Genomic DNA, 12,166 nt, shown 5'->3' with positions numbered 1-12,166 from the left:
ATAAAATCGACAATATTTCATAACATAGTGAGATGGAACAAAATTCAGTGATTTCATGCACTTTTTTAGGAAAACAAGTTCAGAGGAAATGAAGCTGTGCAGGATGGGGAGAAAGGAAACTTACTTGTGAAAGAATACTCTGAGAAGTCCAGTGGAATACAGAACAGATGGGAAACCATGATGAGAAAACAATACAACAAAAAGGAGAAACAAAGACAATGAAATGAGAAAAATGAATAATGAAAAGAGGGTGACTCTGTCCTGCCACTTCATTAACCCTCTCTGACACTGCTGCTGGCTCTCTTTGAACTTTCTGTCCACATCCACTCTTACATCTCTGTTTTCCAGCCAACTTTGACTCTAATTATACTAGGGCTATATTAACCTGCAAATTAGAAATGTGTTTATTAATGACTTCAAGCTTAGATGTCAGTCCAATTTATTTCTTAAACTGATAGTTAAAGTCTAAGCCAAACTGAGTTTGTTCATTGATAAAGTTAATAAAACATCAGACACAAAATTCTGCTTAAAAACATCTCAAAGTAGGACAAAGCCTCTCTCTTCAGCTTTTGGGAATCATGCAAAGTAAGGATGCTGCAATGAGCTATTTCTAAAGAAGCATTAAGGTGATGCAGCACAGATGGAAGGCGTGACATGGGGGCAGGTACAAACTAAAACAAAGATTTATTCATGACCCTGATTCAAAATGCTGGCAGAGAAATAGGTCTCCAAATTGGGGCTCTGGCTTGGATAGATGGATGAAAGGATAAAACTAGTTTATTATGAGCTGGGCCTTATTTTTTTTAGAGGTTTGGATAGTAACTTCTGCCAACTTTAATAAAATATAACTTGCCAGGTAAACTGGGGAAAAGTTTGGCAGGGTAGGAACATCAGTGGGGCAAGATGGATGTTCAAAAACCAAAAGAAAAACCTGGTCAGCACAGTAAGATATTAAAATGTGAACATATGATGAAAATCTAAGGGCCGGAAAAAACAATTAACGATAAAATCAACATTTTTTGCCCTGGTGTGTGTGGACCACAATGATATGGTGAAAAACAGTATTATATCAAACCTCTAGTGATCAAACACAGAGTTAGAGGCGAACGACAAGCAGGATGACTTGGTACATAGTTACTGGACAACACAAAAAAAAAGGAAACTTATGTATGACAGTGGCAGAGTAAACATGGGTTGCACATGTTAAAGCATGAGCTGGAGGTGAGTAAAAAATCATCCATCCATCCATAGGCAGTAGCCTATCCCAGCTATCATTAGGCAAGAGGCGGGGTACACCCTGGACTGGTCACCAGTCAACAATAACAACTGCAACTGCACTGCACTCAACTGCACATTCACATTCACACCTACTATTTAGAGTCACTAATTATCCACACAGAAAGGCCCTGACCAGGAAGCGAACCAGGAACTTTCTTGCTGTGAGGAAACAGAGCTAACCACTGGGCCTATCATATTACTATTTCATGACATATCTGTGTTGAGGCCTCGCTGGACTTTAAACAATGTGGGTGCAGGCCATCAGGGGATGAGGGGGGCAAGAGTGCTTAGGCAAGGTACAGGGCAACTGGGACTACTGTGAGTGCACCCTCATTCAACAAAAACTTAGACACGTGTTTGGATCTGGTTGGTAAAACTAATGATGCTGAAAGTAAAATCTCATGAACAAACCTGTTATTATAACCATCCTTAAAACTTTATCTCCTATTTGATGCTTCCACACCAGATTGTGATGACTGCTCTGGATTATTATGCTGCCTTAATAATAACTAAAAACATTAACATTGGATTAATGAGAGTGATAACCCTATAGCCATAAAAATGACTGTTCACAACTGTCCAAGATCAAGTGCTCGCCCTAGCGATAAAACTCAAACAAAACAAATACAGTTAATGTGTCTTCACTGGATGTTTTCAGAAGCTCTTTTTCTTATATTGTCAAAAACATCCACATAATTTTTTGCCATTTGAGGAAACTCTTACTGAAGGGATATGAATCACAGCATAGAGATGATTGGGTCTAATTAATAACGTAATTAGAAGGCATCATCTAACATGACTGCACATAAACAAACAGGAAGTTGACACGTTTTATGTCACGGCGACACACTCTGATTTGTTATGACAGGTGGTGCACACCTGCTGTAAGGTTGCAGATGAGGCCATATGTTTAACACAGCTGTGCTTTGACGCCAGATAATTCACCAAGAAAAATCCTGACAGCGAGTCATTTCAGAACAGCCGGCGAACTGGTGCGAGTGTTGCGGCGGTTGACAAACCAATGAGACTTGGTCACGTCTTCCCTCATCCGTCTGACAGGTAGTTATTCTCCTTGTATCTTTGTTAAGGTGAACCATTTTCCTCTCACACTCTCTCACAAACAAGTAAATTGAAATTTCCTTCACCCTCCAGGGTTTCATCACATGCTGCCATTTCCATTAAGAATATATAAACAATCTTCAGCAGGGCTTGACCTCTGGCTGCTGCATTAACAATGCAGACTGTCACTGAACTATAAATACAGAGCTGATACTCCTTCACACAGAGTATAAATCAGCTCTAAGATTGCACACTTTTCAGAAAGCTTCCACAAAATTAGAGTTGTTCGCCAAAAAGGAAGCGCTCTGAAATGTGAAGGGTCTGCCTTACTCAAGCAAACATGAGGAGGAAAGGAGCACACAATACTGTAAAGGGATGGACACACAGGTTAGTCAACACTACGACACAAACTGGATTACGTGGCGGTAGCATCAGGTGTCCTTCCTGGAGGGGAAAAGGGCTATACTGGGGTCTTAGGGTGAGAATAAAGGAGTTAAGGGGTGTAAGCGTCTGGACTCAGCTACACATGAGCGGGCGGCGGGGTGAGAAACAGTGCCAAGTTCACAGCTTTGGGGTCAGAGGAGCAGGGACGGGAGCAGCGAGGGTGGTACTTACGGACTGGCTCGGTCTTGAAGTTGTAGGGCATGCTGCTCTCGCCTTCGCCTTTGCCATTGATGGCGGACATCTTGACCTCATAGTTCGTCTCTGGCTTCAGGCCAACGATGGTGATCTTGGACAAGTCTGTGGGAATATTGATAGACTTTTATCACACAATGAATACATGGAATGAGCAGTCAGTATAAATAATGTTAGATTTTTGGTCTTATGTGTCAGTTAATAAGGAACACATAAAAACTAGGGCTGTTAAGGGTAATTGACCACCTGTTTACAGACCTGCTTCTTCAAGTAGATTAGAGATTTGTGCACAAACGTAACCTCAGACAAAGGAGCTTGTTCTGGATCTGTCTGTGAGTTTTTGTGAAATGAGACTTTAAGGTGGTGCGATGAACTTATTTTGCATCACTGTGGCTGCAGTGACACTGATGTAGCTGCACCAAAGTCTGTTGAAAGGAAAAATTAATCATTTGCAAAAATCAGCAGACTAATTTTGATAGCTCTAACAAAAACCTTTCTTTAAGTTTAAAAAAAACCCTTTTAGTTCCTAACCATATGTCCTGCTGTCCAACATACCACTCAAAGGCCTGCCCACAGAAGTTATTGGGCTCCTTATAGGCTGAATTAAAGTGCTGTCCTCCAATCAGATTAAATACTATCAGTGCGTGGATCAGTAATGTTGACTGAAGCCTCTAGATTATAGGCCTAAAAACCAGGTTCAGATCAACCTTTAAGCTGACTAAAAGGAACAGAAAATAAAAATATGTTAGAAAGTAAAAGAATGGATTATATGTCACTTTTCTCTGTTCATTTTTCAGTATCCAACTTTTATTGGGTCATAATATTTCATCTTATAATATCGCTAATTAAAGAAAGGAAAAGGGAAAAATTATTTTGTTAAAAAAAGCAACAAAAACATTTGGTTATTATTGCTTCAATTTAGGATTGACTTGTTTTGAACCCCCCATGGCTGGGCCCATGGAGACTTCCCCTTTATCCCTCCTCATAGGTCGCCTTCATCACTCACTGTAAATCTTCGGTTTGAAACGTCTGATAAAGGCATGCTTTCTATAGTTCCCTCTGACACCAACTCATGGCATCATTTACAAGAGTTTAAAGAGTATTGGTTGTTGCTGCTGGTCTTGTTTGCTTTTGTAGGCCACAAAGAAGCTTCAGTATTAATGCCAGTCTGCTTCATAAGCAGCCAAAAATACTCTTCAAAGAGGCTGTAACTATTTAAGATAAATTAAAAATTAGTCCTCCAGTTTTCACACAAAATTCCATTGCATTTTAAGAAACTATTGCCTCTTTGTTAATAAAAATGGTTATTAAGCCTCACTATGAGTTAAACCAAATATTGACATGAATATATCTATGTTTATTCTGCTTTTGCATGAACTGTATCATTTTTCTCTATCATCATTTGGAGTGAGGTGTGCAAGCAAGTTCATGCAGGCATCTTCAGCTGCAGACTGGAACCCTCCAGCATCCTCCAGCTTTGTTTAGGCAGGAACATTTACAGTGTCTGTCACTGCCATAGCTGTCTCACATTGATGCCATGCTCTTACTTTAAACCCACTACCACCCCAGCATCCACCTGGGAGTTCTTAGTAACTACTCAGTTATTTATAAAGTTTTTGTTCATAAGTTCACCACATGTGCTGCACCAACAGAATCTGAATCTCAGGATTCTGAACATGTTTACTATTCCATCAAAAACAGTGCAGAAAGAGTCCACACAATCTAAATCTGGTCAAATTTTTAGTCCATAAACATCCATAAAGGTCCATGGACTGATGAGGTAGGCTATAATTTAAAATTTGCCATTTTTGTTCTCTATAGTACACTGTATTTGCAAAACAGTATGACTGTATAAAAAATATATACTGTTAATTATATACTGTATTTGTTTCAGGCAATTATTAGCAATGCTGTGTAGAAAAATGTCTGCTAACTTTAATCTGTTTGGACTCTTCAGTTTGAAAACACCTGGAATTTTCCTCATGAAGACAGGTGTAAAATCCTCGTCTCCTGTTCTATTGTTATCATCTTTGAATCTGAAATAGCTAAGGCTTCATGTTTTTGTCCAGTTGAGTTTTCCAGCTAATACCTCCGAGCAACAGTCATCTACATGCCTCTGTTTCACAATGCAAAGTCAGATAGAAAAAAAAAAATATATTTTTGTTGTATTACTCAACACCAGCAGCAGCTGCAAGGAGTCTGGCAGTTTGTGAAGAAACTTCAAAAAACATATGTGTTAACCCCTTAAATTTACCTGGAATTTAAGGGGTTAACACATATATTCATTTAAAAAATGATTTAATAATAGTTTAGCTCAAAGAACAAGCCTAACAGAACAAAAATAAAAGATGGGAAAAGGCCAGTGCAATGGTGGACCGCAGGAAGGCTGCCAGCTTTCTTTTTTTTTTTCGAGATATGATCGGGAATTCGTGTCAGAGTTGTTAGTCACAGGTATACCTCTTAAAAGGCTCTGTTGCCATACACATGGGTCAACTGAAAGTGTTGAAATGGGGCCCCGTTATCAATGAATTCTGAATTCTTTCACTTTGTTCTTGTAGTCCCTGCTGGGCTATATTTACGTTCCTCTCCATATGCTCTGGTGATACGTCTGTCTATCTATTTGTTGTTTTGTTTTGTTTTCAGTTCACGTCTTGTGTTGTTTTTGTGGGCTTACTGTGGTTGGCAGTCTGCATGTGTGCTGGTTTTGTATTCTATCCTGTCTGTGCATAAATATAAAAAACATAAAAAATAAGACAAGTTTGGTTAGACAAAATTGTATTTTCAATTAGAACCAGAAAAACAGCATGACTAAAGTCATTCCTTTCTAAATTAACTACAATTACTCTTATATTGCCTTTATACTGCAGGATGCAGTGTCTGTTATTCTTCTGTACCTAATCCACACTTCTCAGAGAGCTCATCCGCACAGTCTGATTTTCATTGAATTAAAACTGTATACTGCTAACTTCAGTATACATGTGGATTTAATCACAGAGAGTTTTATGTGCTGCAGGATTTCTGTATGGTGCTGAGCAGAAACGTGTATAGGCAGGAAAAGGGCAATCTCTAGCTGCAGTGAGGTGCTGCCATGAAAAATATCAAATGAGAAATAAAGAGAGTTATTATACTGCAAATATTAACCTTAAATGTAATTTTCATGGCTGAATTGCAGGGATTTAGACAAATATTTTGAGCTCTTACATTAAATGTAGCATGTGCTAAAAGTTAAATACAATTTCTTATCAAAAATGCTACATTTCATTGGACAGACACTGTTATTTCCATTTTAACCAGGCACCACTGAGATTTCAATCAGGATCCATAAATACACACCTGCTTTCCTAGCTTTTGTTCTAAAAAGCTATTTGACTAATATTTCTGTGCAATACAAAAGCGTGTAATTTCATGGCTGAGAACAAATTCCGGCAAAACAGCTGAAGGACATTTTTCGATTACAGTGACTCAGAGAAAATTCTAAATGGGTTTCACATTAATATCTAAATGAGGAGAACTTTCAAAACTAAGCACGCATAAGTGACTGCTCGGGGAAAGTGCAGCTAAAAAGCATGAGGCTAAATGAATCCACAGCTTGGCTTTTAGCAGCAACAACATCAGTAAAAATGATAACGCCCGCTGAAACCATGTTCATGTTCAGATGAGATTTCCAGCCGGCCTGGAGTAATTTAGCGCTGATTACCACACGCTGCTTTCCTCAGCTTCTCTGAAAGGTTATCGCCACAAATCATTACAATTGCTGCAAAATTCCACCGACTTTGCAGTGTTTTAATCATTGTGTTACTAGGGTGCAGACTCACTGCAGCATCAAGGACTATGAGAAAGTGTGGAAAATCAATCATTGAAGGTATAAGGGCTCACTCACTTTAAACAACAGAAATAAATCATTACACCCCAACAGTGCAGGGATCTATTTATAGCGTTTAACAGGTTATTTGCCCAAATCTCTGAGACTTTTGCACCATACAAACAGGATTCAACTGAGAAGAGTTTGATTTGTTCTGCTTGCAGCATTGAAAAACGACTTTTTAATAATTCAGTGATGACAGAAGTGTTTTAAACCCTTAAAATGGCACACTACTGCCATCAAAATGACCTCAATATGACAAGCTTTCAGTGGAACTACTTTCTACTAAAGAATACAAGCTCTATACATACACCGCTGACCAGAAAAAAAAAAAACACTGTGCAAGCCAGACACCAACTGATGATGTTCACATTTTGTAACATATACAGCACATTCAAAAAGTTTTCAGACTCATTTCACTTGTTTTCAATTCTTTTATATTGCAGTCTGGTGCTACAAGCATTTAAATTATGTTTTCCTCATTAATCTACACTCAGTACCTCATAATAACAAAGTGAAAACAGAATTTTTGAAATCATGCAATTGTATTAAACAGAACAGACTGAAATGTCACATTGACATTACTTGGGCAGCAATTGCATTCTCAAGTCTTTTTGAATTTTCAGGCCTCTCCAGAGATGTTTGATAGGTTTTCAAGTCAGAGCTCTGGCTAGGCCACTCTGGGACATTCAGAGTCGTCCCTGAGCCACTCCTGCATCATCTTGGCTATGTGTTTAGGGTCATTGTCATGTTGGAAGGTGAACCTTCAGTCCAGTTAGAGGTCTTGAGCACTGCAGAGTAAGTTTTCATTCGTTGCTTTACCCCATTCAGCTTTCCCTCAAGCCTGACCAGTCTCCCAGTCCCTGCTGCTGAAAAACACACCCACAGCATGCTTCACTGGTGGGATGATATTGGGCAGGTGATGAGCAGTGCCTGGTTCCCTCCAGACATAATGCTTAGAATTGAGGCCAAAATAGTTCAATCTTAGTTTCATAAAAAAAAAAAAAAAAAAAAAAAAAAAGAAAAGAAAAGAAACAAAAATGCTTCAGAACCTAAAAAGTTGGTACTCAGCTGTAACCAAAAAATTGTTGTTTTTTTCCTTGCAAACTGCAATCTGGGCATCAGCAGAATTCCAGGTAAAGCTAGAGAGTAGTACAAGGAAGAGCGAGTGATATGTGGAAAAGATGGCAACGCCAGACCGAATAATTAATTAACTCAAGAAACCACATGAGTAACTGGGGTAATGTCCTCCCACTTTGGTTCCACTTTAACTGCTGTGAAAATGAGCTGGTTTGCCAGAGAGCACCAAGGTTCTGAGACTCCAGAACAGAGCCAGAACCAGAACCGGAACTGTCTGTCTGAAAGCACTATAAGAGTGACCATCAGGTTCGTGGTCATCTCTCTTCCCTGATTGTTCAGTTTTGCCAGGCGACCAGCTCATCTGCACCTTGCAACAATCCTGTCTCTGTCTTCCTTTGACCTCATGGCTTGGTTTTGCTCTAAAATCATTGTCAGCTGTGAGGCCTTCTATAGAGAGGTGTGTGCCTTTCCAAATCATGACCAATCAATTTAATCTAACACAGGTGGACTCAACCAAGGTGTAGAAACATCTCAGCACAGATCCGGAGAAAAGAGATGCTGCAAGTGTTGTTGCAAAGGACCTGAATACTTATGTCAATGTGATATTTCTGATTTTTCTTTTTAATAAATTTGCAAACATTTATAAAGTCCTGTTTTCAAATGGGATCATTCCTGATATTAAACACTGGTACAGAAACATATTGTGCCAGGGCTTTCTACATGTGTGTGGAATTTAACTCAGACACCTTGGTAACAATAGAAGCAGACGTCTAGAGACATTCCCATTTTTAGCAGCAAATCTCATAAAAATAACAGCAACAATGGCTGTTCCTTTATCTCCAATGAGCAACAAAAAAACCTCATTTCTGTCCACTCTGAGACTCAGTTGTTGCCTGTTAACTATTAAAAAGTTATCAATGAACCCCATGCTGTTTTATTACGAGCACAGCAAGTCATTTATTTCTGAGTCAATGTTTCTAACACCTTCCTGATTGGCACAATAGTCCAACAGAAAATCATTGCTTCTGTTATTACTGTTCACTCCTTGCTATTTCTCTATTTAAATGAAACAACAGTGAATGGCCTGGAGCTGGCGACAGAAGATTTAAAAGTCAGAAAGAATTGGGAGAATACAGTGATTTCCAAGGTAGGGGAAAAATGCAAACTGTTTTGAACTTCAAGCAAAGCAAACAATTATTGTGTTAGAGTGTCTATTAAAAAGTAGAATAATACCAAAATGTACTTTTTAAGACACTGTTACTAAAAGGGCCTCATTCATTTCATTCTCACTGCTAAAGGAAAAAGTGTTGAAAATTCTAACACAGTCTTAATAATACATTTATAATATGATTACACAGAACAAACAAATACATAAAGCTTTCAGCATTACTAAAATTTTTAAACTGAAATGCTTTGTTTAGTAAGTTAAAAACAGCTAAAGTTGATTAAAGCAACTTTTTTACAGAATGTTTTTGTATAAATGCACATTTTTTTTGATGCATCAACAGTTATATTCCTAATTTTTTGTCATGGTTTCCTTACATTTTTTCAAATCTTAAACAAACTTGAGGGCTGCTTCGACTGAAGTGTGAGGCCACCAATTGCCCATCCCTGATCTACATGTTTTTATCTTTATATATGTATATAATTTAGAAGAGAACATAAATCTCCAGCAACACTCGTAGTTTAGAGAACAACTTTATTAGACCAACGTATTTCGGCTTGTAAGATGACCCTGATGAAGGCTACAAGCCCAAACATGTCGGTCGAATGAAGTTGTTCTCTAAACTACAAGTGTTGCTGGAGATTTCTGTTCTCAAGACTTTCTTCATCCTTTTTGCCCCTTGGAAGTTGGTGAGGTTGTGCCAGAATTGCCCACTTTAGCTCTTACATACACTATATTGCCAAAAGTCTTTGCTCAACTGCCTTGACTTGCATATAAATTCAAGTGACATCCCATTCTTAATCCATAGGGTTTAATATGACTTCAATCCACCTTTTGCAGCTATAACAGCTTCCAGCTTCTGGGAAGGCTTTCCACAAGGTTTAGGAGTGTGTTTATGGGAATTTTTGACCATTCCTCCAGAAGAGCATTTGTGACATCATACACTGATTTTGGACGAGAAGGCCTGGCTCTCAGTCTCCACTCTAATTCATCCCAAAGGTGTTCTATCAGGTTGAGGTCAGGACTCTGGGCAGGCCAGTCAAGTTCATCCAAACCAAACTCTCTCATCCATGTCTTTATGGACCTTGCTTTGTGCACTGATGGACAGTCATGGAACAGGAAGGGGCTATCCCCAAACTGTTCTCACAAAGTTGGGAGCATGGGATTGTCCAAAATCTCTTGGTATGCTGAAACATTCAGAGTTCCTTTCACTGGAACTAAGAGGCCAAGCCCAGCTCCTGAAAAACAACCCACATCATAACCCCCCCTCCACCAAACTTTACACTTGGCACAATGCAGTCAGACAAGTACCGTTCTCCTGGCAACCGCCAAACCTAGACTTGTCCATCAGATTGCCAGATGGGGAAGTGCGACTCTTTCCTCCAGAAAACGCATCTCCTCTGCTGTAGAGTCCAGTGGCGGTGTGCTTTACACCACTGCATCCGATGCTTTGCATTGCACTTGGTGATGTATGGTTTGGATGCAGCTGCTCGGCCATGGAAACCCATTCCATGAAAATCTCTACGCACTGTTCTTGAGCTAATCCGAAGGCCACGTTGAGTTTGGAGGTCTGTAGCGATGGACTCTGCAGAAAGTTGGCGACCTCTGTGCACTATGCGCCTCAGCATCCGCTGACCCCGCTCCATCATTTTACGTGGCCTACCACTTGGTGACTGAGCAAAATGATGAGTGATATAGAGCTGGATACTAGAAAACATGAGTTGTATCTCACCCTAGGCTTCACCAGTACAACAGGACACACTTTGTCACATGCTACAAGTGGAGGATATGTGTTTTTTTTGAGTCAAATGGAGGTCCAGCAGAAGAAGTTTGGGGACTACTGGACTAACACAATGCTGGTTTTGGACACGATAAGATTTTAACACCAAATAAGAATTCAGATATGATATTACTGTAGTCCATTGCCTCTTGTGGATGCTTCAGTCAGAGAGAAAAAGAGAATAAGTCTGCTGGCATTATGCAATCAAAAATACGGTTATTTTTAGTGCATCTGCGTTATAAATTTAGCTGTGGTATTAATTATTTACTGCAGACCATAAGAGAGATGCACATGGAGATATCACATGCATTAAATAGCATGTACTTGTTAATAGACATTCTAAATAGACATGGTTTAGAGTAAAGCATTTCTGAGCTGTAGATTCCTCTGTGTGCAGACTGCAGATGTAGTTATTTATGTATGGGGCTATAGATGTGGGTGTGGTATCTATACATGGCAGTACTGCTTTCAGACATGTGATGGCAGCCCTGGTTCACTGTATTGTGCAACACACTTGAGACTCAAAAGCCTTTTATTGATGCTTTTCAGCCCCTTGATATTTCTTTATCTCTAACATTATGCAGATGTTAGAGATAATATCAGGACTTTCACACTCCTGATTATTTTAACTAACACTTTGAATATTCTTGAATAAATACACTCTATTTACAGTACAGCAGCCAAGGTCCTTTCAGTGCATGCCTGTTTTAGAAGAGCCTTAAATCTACCCACTGTGGATAAGCTGATGTGATTGTTACTTTGGGTAACAGTCGCTGTTTGTGCGTGGGTGCACGTGTTTTGTTTTCTGTAGACGCTTGTAGACAGGCGGCTCTTGGGTCTTGAGCTGACAGCGGGGCCTGTCAGCTGCTGACTGATACATCCCAGGCTGCAGACATGCGAGAACCATCCAGATCTGTACCAGCCACAAAGCCTCAGTGGGACGGGGATATTATCTGGGGCCTGTCAGTGTCTGAGCTGTCATTTAGGCTACACTGTGTTCCACCTCTCCTCCTGGCATTGGCTGCTGTCGCATTTGGATTAACTGTTGTTGCTAGCTGATATGTTCTGTCAAGTTTTGGTGTGGATTTGTTTCATATAGGAGAGAGAGACCTTAAAATAACACCAACAACAATACTGTACATATAATATGCACCTTTTTTTTGCCATGCCCACACATTTTAAATGTGCAACCTTTTTATGTATGTTTATGGGTTGTTGAATTCCATATACACTTACTAATTACTTTATTAGGTACACCAATCCAATCACATGACAGCAACCAATAAATTTAGGCATGCAAACAATG

The 12,166-nt window shown here is 39.4% G+C and overlaps 1 protein-coding gene across 15 annotated transcripts in view; it reads right to left on the bottom strand.

Annotated features, from left to right (window-relative positions):
* Positions 1-12,166, bottom strand: part of ncam1a (neural cell adhesion molecule 1a) — a 513,459-nt gene that overhangs the window by 66,671 nt on the left and 434,622 nt on the right. For 8 of the 15 annotated variants that reach the window (XM_041801703.1, XM_041801700.1, XM_041801704.1 and 5 more), the window contains one exon: positions 2,953-3,078. In XM_041801703.1, coding sequence (XP_041657637.1) covers positions 2,953-3,078 — 126 coding nt within the window. Of the gene's footprint in view, positions 1-124; positions 140-2,952; positions 3,079-12,166 lie in introns of all 15 variants that reach the window. The other 7 variants (XM_041801697.1, XM_041801707.1, XM_041801701.1 and 4 more) reach the window with 1 other exon arrangement.

The sequence above is a fragment of the Cheilinus undulatus genome, linkage group 12 (assembly GCF_018320785.1).
Source record: "Cheilinus undulatus linkage group 12, ASM1832078v1, whole genome shotgun sequence".
In the NCBI taxonomy this organism is placed as follows: Eukaryota; Metazoa; Chordata; class Actinopteri; order Labriformes; family Labridae; genus Cheilinus; species Cheilinus undulatus.
This window is presented reverse-complemented; position numbering and strand designations above follow the sequence as displayed.